The 19,119-nt window shown below is 44.1% G+C and overlaps 1 protein-coding gene across 4 annotated transcripts in view; it reads left to right on the top strand.

The window, feature by feature from the left end:
- Nucleotides 1–19,119, top strand: part of ksr2 (kinase suppressor of ras 2) — a 121,044-nt gene that overhangs the window by 30,734 nt on the left and 71,191 nt on the right. For 2 of the 4 annotated variants that reach the window (XM_090191142.1, XM_036936322.2), the window contains exons 4-5: nucleotides 5,798–5,833; nucleotides 6,202–6,745. In XM_090191142.1, coding sequence (XP_090047268.1) covers nucleotides 5,798–5,833; nucleotides 6,202–6,745 — 580 coding nt within the window. The remainder of the gene's footprint in view (nucleotides 1–5,797; nucleotides 5,834–6,201; nucleotides 6,746–19,119) is intronic. The other 2 variants (XM_090191144.1, XM_090191143.1) reach the window with 1 other exon arrangement.

Here is a 19,119-nt window from a genome sequence, read left to right as displayed (position 1 = left end):
CAACCACTCGTCCCCCTCTTTGATCCGAACCAAATGATAAGCATTACGTAAATCAAGCTTCGTAAAAACCGTAGCACCCTGTAAAGAATCGAAAGCCGAGCTCATCAAGGGCAGGGGATACTTGTTCTTGACCGTAATATCATTCAAACCCCGATAATCAATACACGGTCGAAGAGTGCCATCCTTCTTGTTCACAAAAAAAAATCCTGCTCCCAGAGGTGATGACGAGGGCCGAATGAGACTTGCAGCTAGAGACTCCTTGATGTAGGTCTCCAAGGCCTCACGTTCAGGTCGAGAGATACTGTATAACCGTCCCTTGGGAAAGGCGGCTCCAGGAAACAGATTAATCGCACAGTCATAAGGTCGGTGGGGAGGAAGGGACTGAGCCTTCTGTTTACTGAATACTTCACCCAACTCGTGATATGTTTCTGGAACCAGGGACAAATCAGGAGGAGCAGAGTCACTGACCTGACTGGAAATGGCAGGAGAACAGGCAGTCCTAAGACAGTTAGCATGACAATCAATGCTCCAACTAGTTACCTTACCCGTCACCCAATCAAACGAGGGATTGTGTTCCTTCAGCCAGGGGTAACCAAGAACCAGAGGAACATGGGGCGAGGACAGAATGAAGAAGGAGATAAACTCTGAATGATTCCCCGACAACAACATCTTAACCGGTTCAGTCCTCATAGTGATCCGTGCCAGACTACTGCCGTTCAGAGTGGTTGCTTCAATGGCTTCCGGCAATTGCTCCTTGGAAAGCCCCAGCTGTTCCACCAAGTCGGCATCAATAAAGCTGCCATCGGCACCTGAATCGATAAAAGCGTTCATCTCTAAGCTCTGATCCTTATTCATAAGGGTCGCAGGAAAACGGGGTCTGACAGGATTCTTGAGAGGTTGAATCTGGCTCGCTAAAATTCCTCCCAAAACTAGCGAGCCGGGCAGTTTAACGAGTGCTGTGGACAAGCGGAGATGTAATGTCCTGAGCTACCACAGTAGAGACAGCTGTTGGTCTCACGTCTACGTTGGCGCTCCTCCTTAGTTAGCCCGTGTCGCCCCACTTGCATTGGTTCAGGCTCTGGTGGCAAGACCCCTCCACTAATCCCGTGTGGGGAATAACGATCAATACGTTCTGGTTCACTTCCTGAACCGAATGGTAACCGAGTTGCTGATTGATTGGATGGGCCCCACTGCTTCTCCCTCCTCTCTCAGACTATTATCTACCCGAATAGATAAAGTGACCAAGCTGTCTAGGTCACTAGGCTCTGGATAGGATATCAGCTCGTCCTTGAGTTGCTCCGACAACCCCTGGTAAAAAGCCGCTTGTAGTGACTCCTCATTCCAACCACTCTCCACAGACAATGTCCTGAACTCGATCATAAAGTCTGCCACACTGCGAGCTCCTTGGCGAAGAGTGAACAAACGTTTAGCTGCGTCCTTACCTCGGACTGGATGGTCAAAAAGCCTTCTCATCTCTCCCGTTCCTGGTATGAAGCCATGCAGGTCCCCTGTCGTTCCCAAACGGCTGAAGTCCATTCCAGAGCTCTTCCACGCAGCAGTTCAATAACAAAGGCTATCCTAGCCTTGTCAGTGGCGTAAGAATGGGGCTGCAGATCAAACACTAACCCACACTGCATAAGAAATGAACGGCATCTTCCCAAATCCCCTTCATATTTATCAGGCGTAGGTACCTTGGGTTCACGGAAGGAAACCGCATCAGGCACGGCAGGTGAGATGGGTGAAACAGGTGGTGAATGAATAGCCAGCAAACTGAGCTGATCCTGGATCTGTGTCAAGCTAGCAGATAAGTTCTGGATTGCAACCGCTATCTCCTGTAGCGCCGTCTTGTGTTGTCCCAATGTCTTCCCCTGCTGGGTAATGGCATGGCAAACGGAATCCAGGTCCGCTGGGTTCATTCTTGGCCGGATCGTTCTGTCACGTTTCTTCAAAATCGAACCCAGAAGCAGACCAGGACAAGGAGAGTAGGAAGAAGGTGAGTATTTATTTACAAGTGAATGTGAATGGGTAGATATATCCAGGTGGCGTAGCGGGTAGCGGTGGTGAGTTGATGGGAGTAAATAGGTGGATCCAATGGGGAAGCGGAATCCTCCGACGACCAGGCGGGAATGGGGTAAATGATCCGGGTGAGTAACTGAAGACAGAACAAACGGAGGTAAGTTCAAGGCAAGCAATACGTAACAAACAACAAAACAAATTCTATCCAACTTGAGGCTGATACTCTGGCACAACATACTGTTCATGGCTAACGATCCGGCAGGGAATGGATGTCAGGTCCGGGCTTATGAAGAGGAGAGATGATGATCAGGACCAGGTGTGCAGATAGCTGATGGGATACAGGTGCGGGTAATCAGAAACCCCAACTGGCTACATTGCCCGGCAACCAGACAGGGTGCGTTCCAGGACGCCGGAAAAAACTCTCCAGGACAGAACATAGGCAAAAAACAGACTCAGGAAACGGGATTCGGGACAGTGTTACACTCCATAGAATGAGAGTTACACTCCATAGAATGAGAATTACACTCCATAGAATGAGAATTACACTCCATAGAATGAGAGTTACACTCCATAGAATGAGAGTTACACTCCATAGAATGAGAATTACACTCCATAGAATGAGAATTACACTCCATAGAATGAGAATTACACTCCATAGAATGAGAGTTACACTCCATAGAATGAGAATTACACTCCATAGAATGAGAATTACACTCCATAGAATGAGAAGAAAAAAGGTTTTGTATTTTTGTTGTTCGGTCACATGAAGTAACTGCAGTTAATTTATTTATGTTTTGTTTTAACCAGGCAAGTCAGTTAAGAACAAATTATTATTTACAATGACAGCCTACAGAACTGCCTTGTTCTGGGGCAGAACAGATTATTATTTACAATGACAGTTTACAGAACTGCCTTGTTCTGGGGCAGAACAGATTATTATTTACAATGACAGTTTACAGAACTGCCTTGTTCTGGGGCAGAACAGATTATTATTTACAATGACAGCCTACAGAACTGCCTTGTTCTGGGGCAGAACAGATTATTATTTACAATGACAGCCTACAGAACTGCCTTGTTCTGGGGCAGAACAGATTATTATTTACTATGACAGCCTACAGAACTGCCTTGTTCTGGGGCAGAACAGATTATTATTTACAATGACAGCCTACAGAACTGCCTTGTTCTGGGGCAGAACAGATTATTATTTACAATGACAGCCTACAGAACTGCCTTGTTCTGGGGCAGAACAGATTATTATTTACAATGACAGTTTACAGAACTGCCTTGTTCTGGGGCAGAACAGATTATTATTTACAATGACAGTTTACAGATCTGCCTTGTTCTGGGGCAGAACAGATTATTATTTACAATGACAGCCTACAGAACTGCCTTGTTCTGGGGCAGAACAGATTATTATTTACAATGACAGCCTACAGAACTGCCTTGTTCTGGGGCAGAACAGATTATTATTTACAATGACAGCCTACAGAACTGCCTTGTTCTGGGGCAGAACAGATTATTATTTACAATGACAGTTTACAGAACTGCCTTGTTCTGGGGCAGAACAGATTATTATTTACAATGACAGCCTACAGAACTGCCTTGTTCTGGGGCAGAACAGATTATTATTTACAATGACAGCCTACAGAACTGCCTTGTTCTGGGGCAGAACAGATTATTATTTACTATGACAGCCTACAGAACTGCCTTGTTCTGGGGCAGAACAGATTATTATTTACAATGACAGCCTACAGAACTGCCTTGTTCTGGGGCAGAACAGATTATTATTTACAATGACAGCCTACAGAACTGCCTTGTTCTGGGGCAGAACAACAGATTTTTTACCTTGTCAGTTCTGGGATTTGATCCAGCATCCTTTCGGTTACTGGCCCAACACTCGACCACCTGCCGCCCCTAGGAAGCTCTGTTAATATTTTAATAAAGCAGTTGCTAAGAAACTAGTATGGTTGGTAAATTGAGCCGTTACAGAGCCAAACATTTTTATGTATCTGGTTAGACTTCATTCTTTCTCTATATCCCTTCCCTTCTCTAGCCCTGACAACAGTATTACAGAAACCATTTCAAATGAGCTTTTACTAAAAGACTCCAAGGAAATGGATACTCTAATATACTCTAGAGAGGGATTATTCCCACTGTTCATTAGTTACATGGATGTTTGCAGACAATATTGGATTATTCAGGTCCTGTGTGTAATTTATGCCTGGGCTGTAATTTGATCAGTATCACATGCTTTGTGTGTGTGTGTGTGTCTCTCTCTCTCGTCATCATCTATATTAACAGAGCTAATGCCAGTTTATTGGTATCCACGGGTGAAGAAGGCTCTTTGATGATTTCGAAACATTTCAAGTGAGGAGATGCCAAACGTTTTAATATCCAGTGTCTTGTTTGCCGTACGTTTTTGCTGATGAAGGATGCTTGAGGGTGGGTCATCCTCCCCTTCTATTCCTTTCTGAGCAGTTAAGGAGCTCTTCGTTGGTCTCTTTTCCTGTTGCATCCTGGTCCTGTCTGAGGAGTTTGGTGCACTGTGCAGCACACTTCAAGTCTGTTTCAGAGACCCATCAGTGTGTGTGTGTGTGTGTGTGTGTGTGTGTGTGTGTGTGTGTGTGTGTGTGTGTGTGTGTGTGTGTGTGTGTGTGTGTGTGTGTGTGTGTGTGTGTGAGTGCGTGCGTGCGTGCGTGTGTGGCCTTGTGTAAGTGTGTGTGTTTGAAGTATGGGAAGGAGGCTGGTCCGCCTCCAGGAGAAAGGAGAGCAGTGAGGTCTGTCTCCACCCCAGGACCCTTGTACTATAAAACCCCGTATACAGATCACCTCCATCATCACAAGTCTCTCTCATCTCAGTGGTTAACTCATTTGGCCCTGCTTATGCATTAAGTTGATTAATATGCAACACCATGAGTACCTCATGTATGTTGAGACACCACTGATAGTGGTTGTGTGTAGGAGATCCATGCAAGCAGATAGGAAGCTTTCCATTGTTGTTATATGTTGTTTATCTGAAGATCAGAGCATGACGTATACCATGAAACTAGAATGACTAACTCTTTGACGTCACCCGCAGTTATTGAGGGATGTAATTTGACAACCAACCCATCTCCCATTGGACACATCCCCGAGGACTCCTCTAGTGTACATAAACTGTACTCTCATGTCCCCAGGACATTGTCTGTCACTCGCTGTGTATGTGTGTGTGTACTGTCCCGGGGAGTGTCTCAGTCAGACACAGAGGGAACATGTATGTGATGTCGTCCTGAAGAGATACTTTGACCCCTGACCTCATACGAGAGGCCTTAAGACACTCAGTCGCTCACTCGTGTTAATGCAGGCCTCTCCCTTTCCTTCTACCCCTCTCCTCTCCTCTCCTCTCCTCTCCTCTCCTCTCCTCTCCTCTCCTCTCCTCTCCTCTCCTCTCCATTCCTCTCCTCTCCTCTCCTCACTACCTCTCCCGTCTATATCATTATCCTTCTCCCTCCAGAAGTCTCTGGTGGCCTTGTCTCAAAACATCCCAGATAAGAAAAAGTCCTAAGGAGTTCACAACCATTAGTGTTATTGAACTGGATCAGATAATGTAGGTGCATTATCAGAACTGGATCAGATAATGTTGATGCTGAGAGCTCTTTAGAGTATGTGATTACTACAATAGCTGGGTCTCTAAAGGGCAGTGTGAGAGAGGGAAACAACAAATTATCAGGGTACTGCAGAATATTTTATCGATCTTTTTATAAAATCTATAAACTTTTGTTTCCTTTTCTTTTCTTTCCAGAACAACTTGAGGATGAGACATTGCCCAATAACGGAGGTGATTATTTCCATTTAAGCTGAAAATCTCATTTCTCTCTTCACTGCTTTCCCAAACCAAACTATTCTGTCTCATTTACTCAGCATGAACCCCCATCTCCAGCTTCTCATCTAATGTTTAGTGATCAAGGTGGCTGTGGTTCGTCAAGCATCACTGTCCTCTACTCCTCTCTATCTGAACCCCATGCTACATTGCATCTGCTCTTAATGTCAGATGCATGCTCTCTCTCTTCTTTGCTCTATCATCAGGCCATTGTTTTTTATAATCAAATATTTGTTTTATTATTATCGTATTACTAATTATTAATTAGTATAAATGTAAATGACCAGGTGGTTGTTTATGTTGTTTGTAACATGTTCCTCCTCTAGCAGGCAGCCATGCCAAACAGGACTGGTCCATCCAGTGGCCCACCTCCGAGTCCGGCAAGGAGAACACTCCCTTCCCCTCTCCCGAACCCAGCCAGTGGGTCCGCTTCCAGCTCTCCCAAAGCCCGAAGGTCCAGGCCAAGTACAAGCAGCAGCACCACAGCCAATATCACAGCCCCCAGGCCTTGCTACCCTATCCGTACGGCCCCTATGTCCAGCCAGACCGCCTCACCGTGGACAGCCACCTGGGACTGGGGGCCTTCCCCCCCATGGACACGGGCCACCGCTCCCTGCCCCCCTCTCCCCGCCAGAGGCACTTTGCCCACACCCCTCCCCGGACTCCTCTGGTGGTCAACAGCATGACCCCCCCGGGCACGCCCCCCATGAGGCGCAGGAACAAGGTGAAGGCTCCCGGGACGCCCCCACCCCCCAGCCGAAAGCTCATCCACCTGCTGCCAGGCTTCACCGCACTGCACCGATCTAAGTCACACGAGTTCCAGCTGGGAAATCGCATAGGTCTGGAAGCAGCTGACATTCAGACACCCAAGTGAGTCATTTGACCTTTGTTTTATCTGTACCCTTAATACTGCTATCACATAGAATTGACGATATTTTGCTGTAAAAAACATGTTTTTATGACCCGCTTACAAACAAGCCCATTTTGACCAAGTTCTTGCCTGTGTGTTGTTTTATACCTCTAGTGGGGAATGAGTGGTAGTAGTGGAGAGGGGTTTATTTTAATAATAATTTAATAATTTAATAATCAATAATAATAATAATTTAATAATCTATTGAGAATATACACCATCAAAAATAAATCCATGATTCATTCCTTTAGGCAGGTCCTAAGAAACATAAAACGAATACAATGTATTTTCAAAAGAATAGAATTACATTTTTTGAGATAATCAGGCCTATGTTATGAGTCCGTGCAGCCATTGCTGCGCCATCCAATTGAAATCTTTTGGTCGTTATCTTGTAAATTAAACAGACAAGACACACCTACCTATTCACAGTCAACACACATATGTACAGTACCAGTCAAAAGTTTGGACACACCTACTCATTCAAGGGTTTTTCTTTATTTCTACTATTTTCTACATTGTAGAATAATAGTGACGATATCAAAACTATGACATAACACATATGGAATCGTGTAGTAAACGAACAAGTGTTCAACAAATCAAAATATAAGTAGCCTCCCTTTGCCTTGATGACAGCACACTCTTGGCGGAGTGATATTTTGAAACAGAGCCCAATCTCATGCTTTTTTTATCCACGTTTCATCTCTTTCCTACACTCCCTCCGCTTTGTTAGGAAGCAGGCGTAGGGTCTCACCTTCATCATGAAACCCATAGAAAATAATACCAATCCTATTTTCAAAAGCATGTGAGTCTCATTCTTATTTCACAACCTCTGCAGGCTTCTGGAGTTGCCTATATGCGATTGAGCGAAACAAATAGGCCTACACTTGATTTAGGCTACATTATAGCACGCTAAATCTTTCTAATCAGAGGTAGATGAGCAAGCGAGCTACCACCTCCACTTATTTGCCCAGACAGAAAACAATTCAGTGAATCAGTGAAACAAAATCACATTGATTGATTATCAGATGAGTCAGTGAAACAAAATCACATTGATTGATTATCAGATGAGTCAGTGAAGTCACAGGCTTTTGGTAGGTAGTAGGCCTGGGCTAATAAACGACTGTGAGTGAAGAGCAAAGCAATCCACCTGTTAAAGTCCAAAATGTTGAAGTAAATGATTCAACTTGACAAGATGTTCATGAGCCTCAACTTTTTCAAATCCTAATTGCAGCCTTACCAATATCCAAACATAGATTTAGTTAAGATGAGTTCCCACACTGTCCCAATCAAAACGGTGCTGAAATGAGCATCTAGCTGACCACACGTGGCTAGGCTATTGCTTCAAATGTATTACAAGGAGGATTGGATGACTTTGGTAGTTTCAGTCAGCAACAATTCGATGCCTTCAATTGCATTAGCCTACTTTATTCCAATATTTTCATCATTCGGTGATATTTATTCCCTCAGCGATTCTTTATGGATCAACGTGGGTAATAAAGCAGTGCATGTGGTGGGTTATGTGAACAGATGGGTGAAGTGACTTCCCTCGCAAAGTTTTACAACTGGCAGGAGGATGGTAAGCGGGCGTTGCCTTAGCAACCGTCAAGACTTTAGAAGCGTAGTGCGTGCCAATGCCGCCTCAGCATTGCGGCTACGTTTCATACAAAGCCGCAGGCAGAACTTTACTGAAATGATTACTAGGTCGTTGGGCGGAAATGAACGTTTTGGCTTTGATCCCGGCAATACCTTTCAGATGTAAAGAAAAAGGCGGGAAAAAGTTGGCAGTATGATTAAGTTGGCATCTTAGTATGAAAGGGATATTATTAGAATCCTCTTTTGCAAGGACCCTCCCCCACCCACAGACCCACCTGCCCACTGGCCAAATGATACAACAGCCATGTTTAGTGAACTGTCAGTAATGGGACCTGTTGAATGAAGTGTGAAGTGTTTTTTTTTGTGGGGGGGGGGGGGGGGGTATACTACAGTTATAACACTTGTGTTTCTGGTTGTGATTTTGGAGCAGTTTGTTTGTTGTAACAAGTTTGATTCTGTTGGGGGACAAGGGTTCTCAAGGAGTTTGTGGATGAAGAGAGGGAGAGCTCGCAGTCGGTACAATCAAACTAAAAGTGTATTGTAAACGAGTGTTTAGAGTCAGGGTTGTTCAACTTCAACCAACTGTTGGCCTGCTTGAGGCACACTTTACACTTTCAAAATCTCATTTCTAATACAGCAAATCTATAGAATAAGGTGAAGTTCTTTAGAAGACAGAGAGGATAGTCCCAGGAAAGCATCTCCATCTTGAAACTGTTTTATTAAACTAAGATGGAGATTAAGATCGACGTCTATACAAGAGAGAGGAAGAGGGTAATCATAGGAAACATTATATTGTCTCTAACTGCATTTAATAAAACAGTTAGAGAATAAATACAAGCTAGAGCGGCTTTTCTGAGAGTGCCTTCTCTCAATGAACTCAATTTAGTCCTTTATCTTCCTGCCCGAGGCTCAATCAGTTTAATTCATTCAGTTTAATTCACGTCCACTAGCGCCCGTAGAGAAACAATGTCTGTCAACAGAACAGAGATAACAGTGAAAAGTGCTGAGTTCCTGACTGAGCCACTGAACCAACCGTGTGTCTCATCTGGTGCAATTTTGATCAGATCAGATCAGCCTGTTTCCTCCAGGCCAGAGAGGGTCCACCCCAGTACCTCCAGTCATCAGGAACCATCAGGAGTCAGGAAAGGAGAGCCCCTCGGGAGACTAACAGTCATTTTTATAAAATTATTAGATTACAGTGGCCCATCTTTGCCTAATTGGTAAGTTATTATTTGGTTCTGCCCTGGTGTGTGTGTGTATATTTGTGTGTGTGTGTGTGTGTGTGTGTGTGTGTGTGTGTGTGTGTGTGTGTGTGCGTGTGTGTGTGTGTGTGCATGCATCCATGTGTGTGTGTGCGTGCGTGCGTGCGTGTGTGCGTGCATGGATGTGTGTGTGTGTGCATGTACTTGTCTGTCCTGTGAGGTAGTGGATGAACAGGCAGTGAATAGGGACTCAATAAGCATTAGATAATTGATTACCGGTCCCTGAGCACTGACAGACTGCAGGCTCAGAGTTTAGCCCTCTAATCAATGACCGTTTTAGTACTGGCCTATGCCTGGAAAGGCTAGCACTCATCTGTACACAGTGGATCTTTCACTAACCTCACCTTGGGTACCCCCAGACAGTTCTACTTTGCTTATCTATTCCTGAACTAGCAAAGCCTGATTCAACTTAACCCATCTTGGTTTTCTTGAAGGTTTTGGAAACATAGGCCTAGTGCTATTCCTCTACACGAATATATACCTTCCTAGTATTGTGTTGCAGCCTCGCTTCATCAGGCTCTACAAGGTGTCGAAAGCGTTCCACAGGGATTCTGGCCCATGTTGACTCTAATGCTTCCAACAGTTGTGTCAAGTTGGCTGAATGTTCTTTGGGTGGTGGACCATTCTTGATACACACGGGAAACTGTTGAGCGTGAAAAACCCAGCAGCGTTGCAGTTCTTGACACACCTACTACCATACCCCGTTCAAAGGCACTTCAATCTTTTGTCTTGCCCATTCACCCTCTGAATGGCACACATACACAATCCATGTCTCAATTTTCTCAAGGCTTAAAAATCCTTCTTTAATAACCTGTCTTCTCCCCTTCATCTACACTGATTTAAGTGGATTTAACTGGTGACATCAATAAGGGATCATAGCTTTCACCTGGATTCACCTGGTCAGTCTATGTCATCAAAATAGTGTTCCTAATATTTTGTCCACTCAGTGTACATGGTTTAAAGAGGATAAGTACAAGTCTACTTTTTGGTTCAGCTGACTTGTTTCTCCTAATGTTGACTACATGTTTTGTTCCATTATGTTTCATTTGTTCTTTAGAACAGTAGGGGCACAACATGGCCAGATACAAAAGCTGCTTTTTCACTGTTTCATTTACAGGTGTTAATACACTGCATTGTTTTTGCTACTGTTACCACAGCTTCCTCATTCCTCACCTTCTATCCTTAACACCTGAAAGAGCTGTCAACAACCCTCAGCTCATCCTGTCTTTTTTAATTAGAAAGTTGTTATAGCTGGTTTTTCACTTCATGGTTTCTCCTGCTGTTACCACAGCTTCCTCATTCCTCACCTTCTATCCTTAGTGTCTGAAAGAGCTTTCAAAACGTCTTACTCTCAGTCCTAGCACTGGAATGGTAGATGTGCAGAAGATGAATGTGCAAGTAGAGATACTGGGGTGCAAAGGAGCAAGATAAATAAATAAATACAGTATGGGGCTGAGATAGTTGGATGGGCTGTTTACAGATGGGCTATGTACAGGTGCAGTGATCTGTGAGCTGCTCTGACAGCTGGTGCTTAAAGCTAGTGAGGGAGATATGGGTCTCCAGCTTCAGTGATTTTTGCAGTTTGTTCCAGTCATTGGCAGCAGAGAACTGGAAGGAAAGGCGGCCAAAGGAGGAATTGGCTTTGGCTATCTCTGCAGTAGATTGCAACACCGCCCCCTTTGGCAGTTCTATCTTGTCGGAAAATATTATAGTTAGGGATGGACATTTCAGGGGTTTTGGTGGTCTTCCTGAGCCAGGATTCAGATACGGCTAGGACATCCGGGTTGACAGAGTGTGCTAGGGCAGTGAATAAAACAAACTTAGGGAGGATGCTTCTAATGTTAACATGCATTAAATCAAGGCTTTTACGGTTACAGAAGTCAACAAATGATAGTGCCTGGGGAATGGAAGTGGAGCTAGGCACTGCAGGGCCTGGATTAACCTCCACATCACCAGAGGAACAGAAGAGGAGTAGAATAAGGGTACGGCTAAAGGCTAAAATAACTGGTCGTCTAGTACGTACAGAACACAGAGTAAAAGGAGCAGATTTCTGCTAGAATAGATTCAAGGCATAATGTACAGACAAAGGTATGGTAGGATGTGGATACAGTGAGGGTAAACCTGTGCTTAGAGTGACACTGAAAGAAATGAAATAAACCTGTGCTTAGAGTGACAAACCAGGTGATGTCACCGCATGTGTGGGAGGTGGAACTAAAGTGTTAAATATGGCGTATTGAGCAGGGCTAGAGGCTCTACAGTGAAATAAGGCAATAAATACTAACCAAAACAGCAATGGACAAGGCTTATTGACGTTAGCGAGAGGCATGCGTAGCCGAGTAATCATAGGAGTCCAGTGAGTGGCTTCAGGCAGCTTGCGGGCCGGGGCTAGCAAGCTAACAGAAGGGCCTTGGAGGGACGTTGCGACGGAAGAATGTCTGTTGTGGCCCCCTCGTGCTATTACGTCAGCAGACGGATCAGCAGGGCTCCGTGTGGTAAACCAGGCCAATTGGCAGAATAGGTATAGAAAGAATTTGCACAGTGGGCCTCTTAAGCTAACAGTCCAATGTGTTCTGGACAGCTAGCAGGCCGCGGCTAGAATGCTAGCGGATGGGATTTCATGGGACGAAGCGACGGTGGAGCCAGTTGAGAAAAACCCCATCGGGTGAATCACGTCGTTAGCCAGGAGTGGCCACTCGAATAGCAGCTAGCTAGCTGCGATGATCCAGGTGAAGAAGGAAAAGGTTTGGAGCTTGCGGTAGGAATCCGGAGATATGGAGAAAAATAAGTCCGATTTGCTCTGGTTTGAGTCGCGCTGTGCAGACTGGCGAGAGTTGTCCATGCTAGAGGTGGCTGATGACCGCTAGCAGTGGCTAGCTGACTACTAGCTAGTAGCTAGTTAGCTGGATAGCTTCTGTTGGGGTTCTGGTTCAGGCAACGGTTCAGACGATGGATCAGCAGGGCTCCGTATGGTGGCTATAGTGGCCAAAGAATTTGTCCGATGGGCCTCTTAAGCTAACAGTCCGATGTACTTTAGACAGCTAGCGGGCCGTGGCTAACTAGTAGCCAGTTAGCTGGTAGCCAGTTAGCTGGCTAGCTTTTGATGAGTTGATGAGTTCTTAATTAAGTATAAAAATAGCAGATCCGTACCACATTGGGTGAGGCGGGTTGCAGGAGAGTATATTCAGTCCGTAGATAGAAAGTGATATTAAAATATTAAATATATATACGGGAAAAAAACGATGTTTACAAGGGACAAGGGACAGGAAGGGGCAAGACAAAAACAAGACAAAAACACACGACTGCTATGCCATCTTGGAATAAGATTGACTAACCTTTAACCTCGCCATGTTCCTACTGATGGCATATCTCTCTAGTGTGTGTGTGTGTGTGTGTGTGTGTGTGTGTGTGTTAATGAGATGTTCCTACTGATGGCATATCTCTCTAGTGTCTGTGTGTGTGTTAATGAGATGGTTCTACTGAGTACCAGTAGACGTCAGTAGAACTGAACTGAGGACCAAAACCAGACAGCTGTTTTGTTATCTGTGATATCTTTATGCACAGAATCCTGGAAACAGCAGGGAAGATAATGGTTGTGTTAGGATTCCCCCTTAAGTTGATTCACCTATAGAATGTTAATCACCTTCTAGAACCATCCATACTCTAACAACAAACCTGCAAAAACCACAGTTATTTATGTATGGCAGTGTAGTTCTGTATGGACAATAATGTCAATATAACCCTTAATCCCTATATCGTGTGCACAAACCCACAAAAAGTATGGATAACTTGTTGGCGTGTTGTGGCTCGTTGCAGTGTGAAACTCTGGGAATAGCTTCTAGTCTGAACTTTGTGACAGGTGGACTGATGCTGGAGAGTTTGCTGGTCGGGGACAGAAGGCACTGAGCAGCCTGTCTGCTGTCCTAACAATGGGGACCTTCTGACAGCCATGATACAGTTGAAAAAACAATAGACTTCACAATCCTCCTACTGCCTGTGAACAGTGAGTTACCTCATCAACCAGCCATGATAACGTTACCTGAATGGCTTCCTTCTTATTGTTTCCCCAAAGAGGGTAGACTACCCAGTTATCCATGAGTGGCCAAGAACCATTTGTTTTGGTCTTGGTTATGGATGAACGTTTGGAAAACTTGCGGTGTTCGAGTAGTCAAATTAATACCTTCCTCTTGATCATTTTTGAACGGTTGTTTTTAAATGTCAACGACAAATTAATGATATTCTCAGCTGCTGCTAATGAGAAGTGTTGAGAAATGAAAGGGTTGATAGGCAGTAGTCTAATGACAGAACAATTTTATAGTTTGGCTTCAATTTAGAAGAAGTCTAATTAGCTAGTTTCAAGTATATTCTGTATGCAGTGAGTGGATGACCATTAAAAAAAAAACGTCACTAATTTGTTAGAAAAAGAAAGAAAAGAAATCGACAACAGCAAGAAAAAGGTAACTGACTAGCCTTTCGCTGATTTGATAATTGGTATTATGGAAGGAGTGTTGCAAGACTGACTTGTCTCCTTCTTAATTGACATATTTACATTTTATTTGGTGGCGTACTGAGAATATAATAAATATAATCTCTCTCTCTCAACAATCACCCACAGGCCAATTACACTGGATTCATGTAATTCACCAGCTTGATGCAGTAATCAGTTATACTCAATCAATCAATCAATCAATTGTTATTCTCCCTCTCTCTTTATCCCACTCTCTCGCTCCCTCTCTTTCTTCTCACTCTTTTTCTCTCTATATCACTCCATCTTATTATCCCTCTCTTCTCTCTCTCCCCCTCTCTCTCTCTCTCTCTCTCTGTCTCTCTTGCATACACAAAATCAATTAAATCAACATTTACTTGTTTCATCTTCACACAATGAACAGGGCTTTCCTGCATGATTAGCTGTGCTAATCTCTATTCGGTACACACTCAGTCAGGGAACAGAGTAGATGCAGAGTATCACATTGGTCTACTCTACCTTTCCATTAGCCATGCCTCAGGCCACTAACCCCCCCCCACCCCAATAAATCCAGTGCCTCAGGTACCCACCACCACTTAAACCTTATCGTCCGAGGAGCAGGAGTGCGACGGGCGGGAGGTGCGAGTGCCTATTAATTTTGCTAACGTTGCCTCTCTCGTCTCGCTGTCCTTTTCAAGGCGTGTGTTTCTCTCTCAGCTCAAGTAGTAATGGATGAGGCTCGTTGGCTATGGTAATGAGGAGCAATATGTGTTGTGGAAAAGGCCACAGAGTTTTCTCTGTGGAGCCATCGAGTCGCATCTCATCTCCAGAAGTGTTGTGCTGCTCGTTGGCTTTGTTTGCCAGTTTGAAACTTTGTTGGTGTATCACTAAAAGCGGCATTAAAAGTTTGGGGAATAACAAACGGAGAGCAGACATCCACCTCCACCTAGTTCAGCTGTGTTAGGGTTAGATGTGTGTAAATACTTCTCTGTTTAAGAGATGTTTGTGTTATCTCAGTCCTGTAAGGGAAAAACAGAGAGTTTGTCATCATGCAGCTCTTCCCATGACCGCCTGCTTCAGAAGGACGATGACCTTTACCTCCGTTTTCTTTTCTCCTCTGTGTTTTATTTTTCACCATAATTCCTGTGTTATGCTTCTTTATGAAAGTTCCTATCTCTCCTCACACTTCTCTCTCCTTTAGAGGTGAATGTTAAGCACTTTCTTATTGAATTTGATGTTTTGCTAATAAATAATAATAAATAATAATAATAAATCATGCAGCACTGGCGGGAGGTAAAGGAGGAGGAGGGATGGAGGGAGAGGAGGAGAGAAAGAGAGGGGGGTGCAGGGAGAGGAGGAGAGAAAGAGAGGGGTAGGCAGGCTAGGCTATGATTCACTACTACTTTGTGCCTTCTTTCAGGGTAATTCCACCATGGACAACTTGAGTGGAAAAATGTCTATTCTACAGCCAATTTGAATGTTTGTTTTGATAAAAATGTCTTATACAGTATGATATGATACTCTCAATATGTTTTTTAATTTATGTTTTACAGTGATCTGTGAAATTCCCCCATTTCAGCCTGAAAAATACATCTTTATTGGATTTCTGTTCAGTGTTGCCATGGGAGCTGTATACCCAAAGATCTCAACTCTGTCAGATGCTCTAGGATAGGGTTTCCCGAACTTGGTCCCGGGGACTCAGCACATTTCGTTTTTTTGGCCCTAGCACTACACAGCTGATTTAAATAATCAACTAATCATCAAGCTTTGATTATTTGAATCAGCTGTGTAGTGCTAGGGTAAAAATAAATACATTTGCACCCCTTGGGGTCCCCGGGACCGAGTTTGGGAAACTCTGTCCTAGGAGGGGAAGAGGAAGGTCGTGCCTCTCCAGAGGATATACTGTGGAGATGTACAACAGCTGATCTAACTGTTTAAAGCCTCACTTTGTACAGTGCCTTGCAAAAGTATTCATCCCCCTTGGTGTATTTCCTATTTTGTTGCGTTACAACCAGTGATTTAAATTGATTTTGTATTTGGATTTCATGTAATGGACATACACAAAATATTCCAAATTGGTGAAGTGAAATCAAATTTTTTTTTTGCTGTAAAGTGGTGCCTGGATATATATTCACCCCCTTTGCTATGAAGCCCCTAAATAATATCTGGTGCAACCAATTAACTTCTAAAGTCCACCAAAGATAACCCTGAAGGAGCTGCAAAGCTTCACAGCGGAGATTGGTGTATCTGTAAATAAGACCACTTTAAGCCGTACACTTCAGAGAGCTGGGCTTTACGGAAAAGTGGCCAGAAAAAAGCCATTGCTTAAAGAAAAAATATAAGCAAACACGTTTGGTGTTCGCCAAAAGGCATGTGGGAGACCCTCCAAACATTTGGAAAAAGGTACTCTGGTCAGATGAGACTAAAATGTAGCTTTTTGGCCATCAAGGAAAACGCTATGTCTGGCACAAACCCAACACCTCTCATCACCCTGAGAACGCTAACCCCAAGGTGAAGCATGGTGGTGGCAGCATCATGCTGCGGGGATTTTTTTCACTAGTAGGGACTGGGAAACGGGTCAGAATTGAAGGAATGATGGATGGCACTAAAAACAGGGAAATTCTTGAGGGAAACCTGTTTCAGTCTTCCAGAGATTTGAGATTGGGACAGAGGTTCACCTTCCAGCAGGACAATGACCCTAAGCATACTGCTAAAGCAACACTCGAGTGGTTTAAGGGCAAACATTTAAATGTTTTTGAATGGCCTAGTCAAAACCCAGACCTCAATCCAATTGAGAATCTGTGGTATGACTTAAAGATTGCTGTACACCAGCGGAACCCATTCAACTGGAGCTGTTTTGCCTTGAAGAATGGGCAAACATCTCAGTGGCTAGATGTGCCAAGCTTATAGAGACATACCCCAAGAGACTTGCAGCTGTAATTGCTGCAAAAGGTGTCTCTACAAAAAATCGACTTTGGGGGGTGAATATTTATGTACGCTCAAGTGTTCAGTTTTTTTTGTCTAATTTCTTGTTTGTTTCACAATTAAAAATATTTTGCATCTTCAAAGTGGTAGGCATGTTGTCTAAATCATATGATACAAACCCCCCGAAAATCTATTTTAACTCCAGGTTGTAAGCCAACAAAATAGGAAAAATGCCAAGTGTGGTGAATACTTTCAAACATGTCACTGTACATACTGTAGGTGTCATATTATGCCATTGTCATTTTTTCTTTAGCCTATATTTAACTAGGCAAGTCAGTTAAGTGCAAATTCCTTTTTTACAATGACGGCCTACCCCGGCCAAAGCCTCTCCTAACCCGGACGACGCTGGGACAATTGTGCGCCGCTTTATGGGACTCCCGATCACGGCTGGTTGTGATATAGCCCAGGATCGAACCAGGGTCTGTAGTGACGCCTCTAGCATGCAGTGCCTTAGACCGCTGCACCACTCGGGAGCCTCTAATAGCAGTGGGAGTACCATGTTATCATAGGATACTTTGCTATTCCACTGTTCTTACATAGGCGTTGTTCATGATATCTAGTCAATTTCATATAAAGTGCAGATACACTTCCTTTGTGGAAACAGAAGCTCTAAATTCACAGAGAGAGATTTATTGAATGATTAACTCTTAACACCAATGCAGCCATGTGTTCATGTTGTTAAATATTCAAATCCTTCCAAAACCAATGTCCGTTTTACCTGGACAATACATTGACATATAGATCAGAGCCACAGCTAGTTCCCGGACAGACACATCGATGCTTTAACACATGACCCCTGACCTTTTGGTTTATTAGTGACACACACTACTGATCCATCCCTTAAAGAAGACACATCACGCTTCATGGACAGTCATATGGTGTGTGTGTGTGTGTGTGTTTGTGTGTATGTATCTCCTCTTGGTTCTCGAGGAAAGGTCTTTGCCCCCCTGCTAATAATGACAAGTCAGGTGAAAGGGGGTGTCAACGTGCCCCCCCCCATGCACGTACGCGCACACACACACACACACACACACACACACACACACACACAGACAGACAGACAGACAGACAGACAGACAGACAGACAGACAGACAGACAGACAGACAGACAGACAGACAGACAGACAGACAGACAGACAGAACCTTATTCCGCTCTCAGTGTGTCCAGGGGTAATGAGAGCTCAGATGCCTCTCCCTGCGTCACACCAGGAAATTGGAGGCATGATTCTGAATTTATATCAGTATTTAGGAGTGTGAGGCTGTGCTGGACCGAATGCCATTGTTGCATAGTTGATTTATTAAGCCGTGATGCCGGAGAAGGGGTGAGGGGGGGTTGAGTGCGGGGCCAGAGGCGGTTTGGGTGGGTGTTGAGATTACTCTTGAGAACCCCAACGGGAGCTTGGATAGCCATAACAGAGAAGATTGAGAGGCAGCGAGGGGGAGTTGGTGGTCTGATGCCCAGGTTCGCTCTTCAGTACTATTTCCTTTCCCCCGACTACCTAGACATCAACTCTCTCAGTAATTTCCCTCGCAGGCCATAGATGGGATTTATCTCCTAGATGTGTGCTTTGGTATTGAAATCATCCCTGAGAGATTAACGGCATCATCTTCGGTTGGTTTTGGTTCCCTGGTTCTCAGACTCTTTGTTCCTCTGGTTAGTCTCTACTGTTCTCCGTTTTAAAGTACCACTGAAGGAACATGGCTATGGGCCAAATTGCTTTTCTTGCATCTACCAGCATTTTTTTTTATGTTAAGGTTTGCTCATTCAGGGGTTAACGTATGGTTTCCTTTTGAAATAATACTGTAGGAACATCAATGTGGATCTACCGAGGAGGAACTCTGGCTGAAATGAATTACACTCTCTCTGTGTTATTTAACATGGAGACATAGTGTGGACATGTTTGATGTTTCATCAGACCATGGAAGTATATTTCTTTAGGCACGCTGTCATGTTTTGTGTTTAAAAGTGTGTCTGTTTCAGTGATATCGTCTTGCTGATGAACTAAATATGACCTTTTGATGTTCTGTGTGA

Source organism: Oncorhynchus mykiss, chromosome 11 (assembly GCF_057628025.1).
Source record: "Oncorhynchus mykiss isolate SJ-2025 chromosome 11, ASM5762802v1, whole genome shotgun sequence".
Classification (NCBI taxonomy): Eukaryota; Metazoa; Chordata; class Actinopteri; order Salmoniformes; family Salmonidae; genus Oncorhynchus; species Oncorhynchus mykiss.
This window is presented reverse-complemented; position numbering and strand designations above follow the sequence as displayed.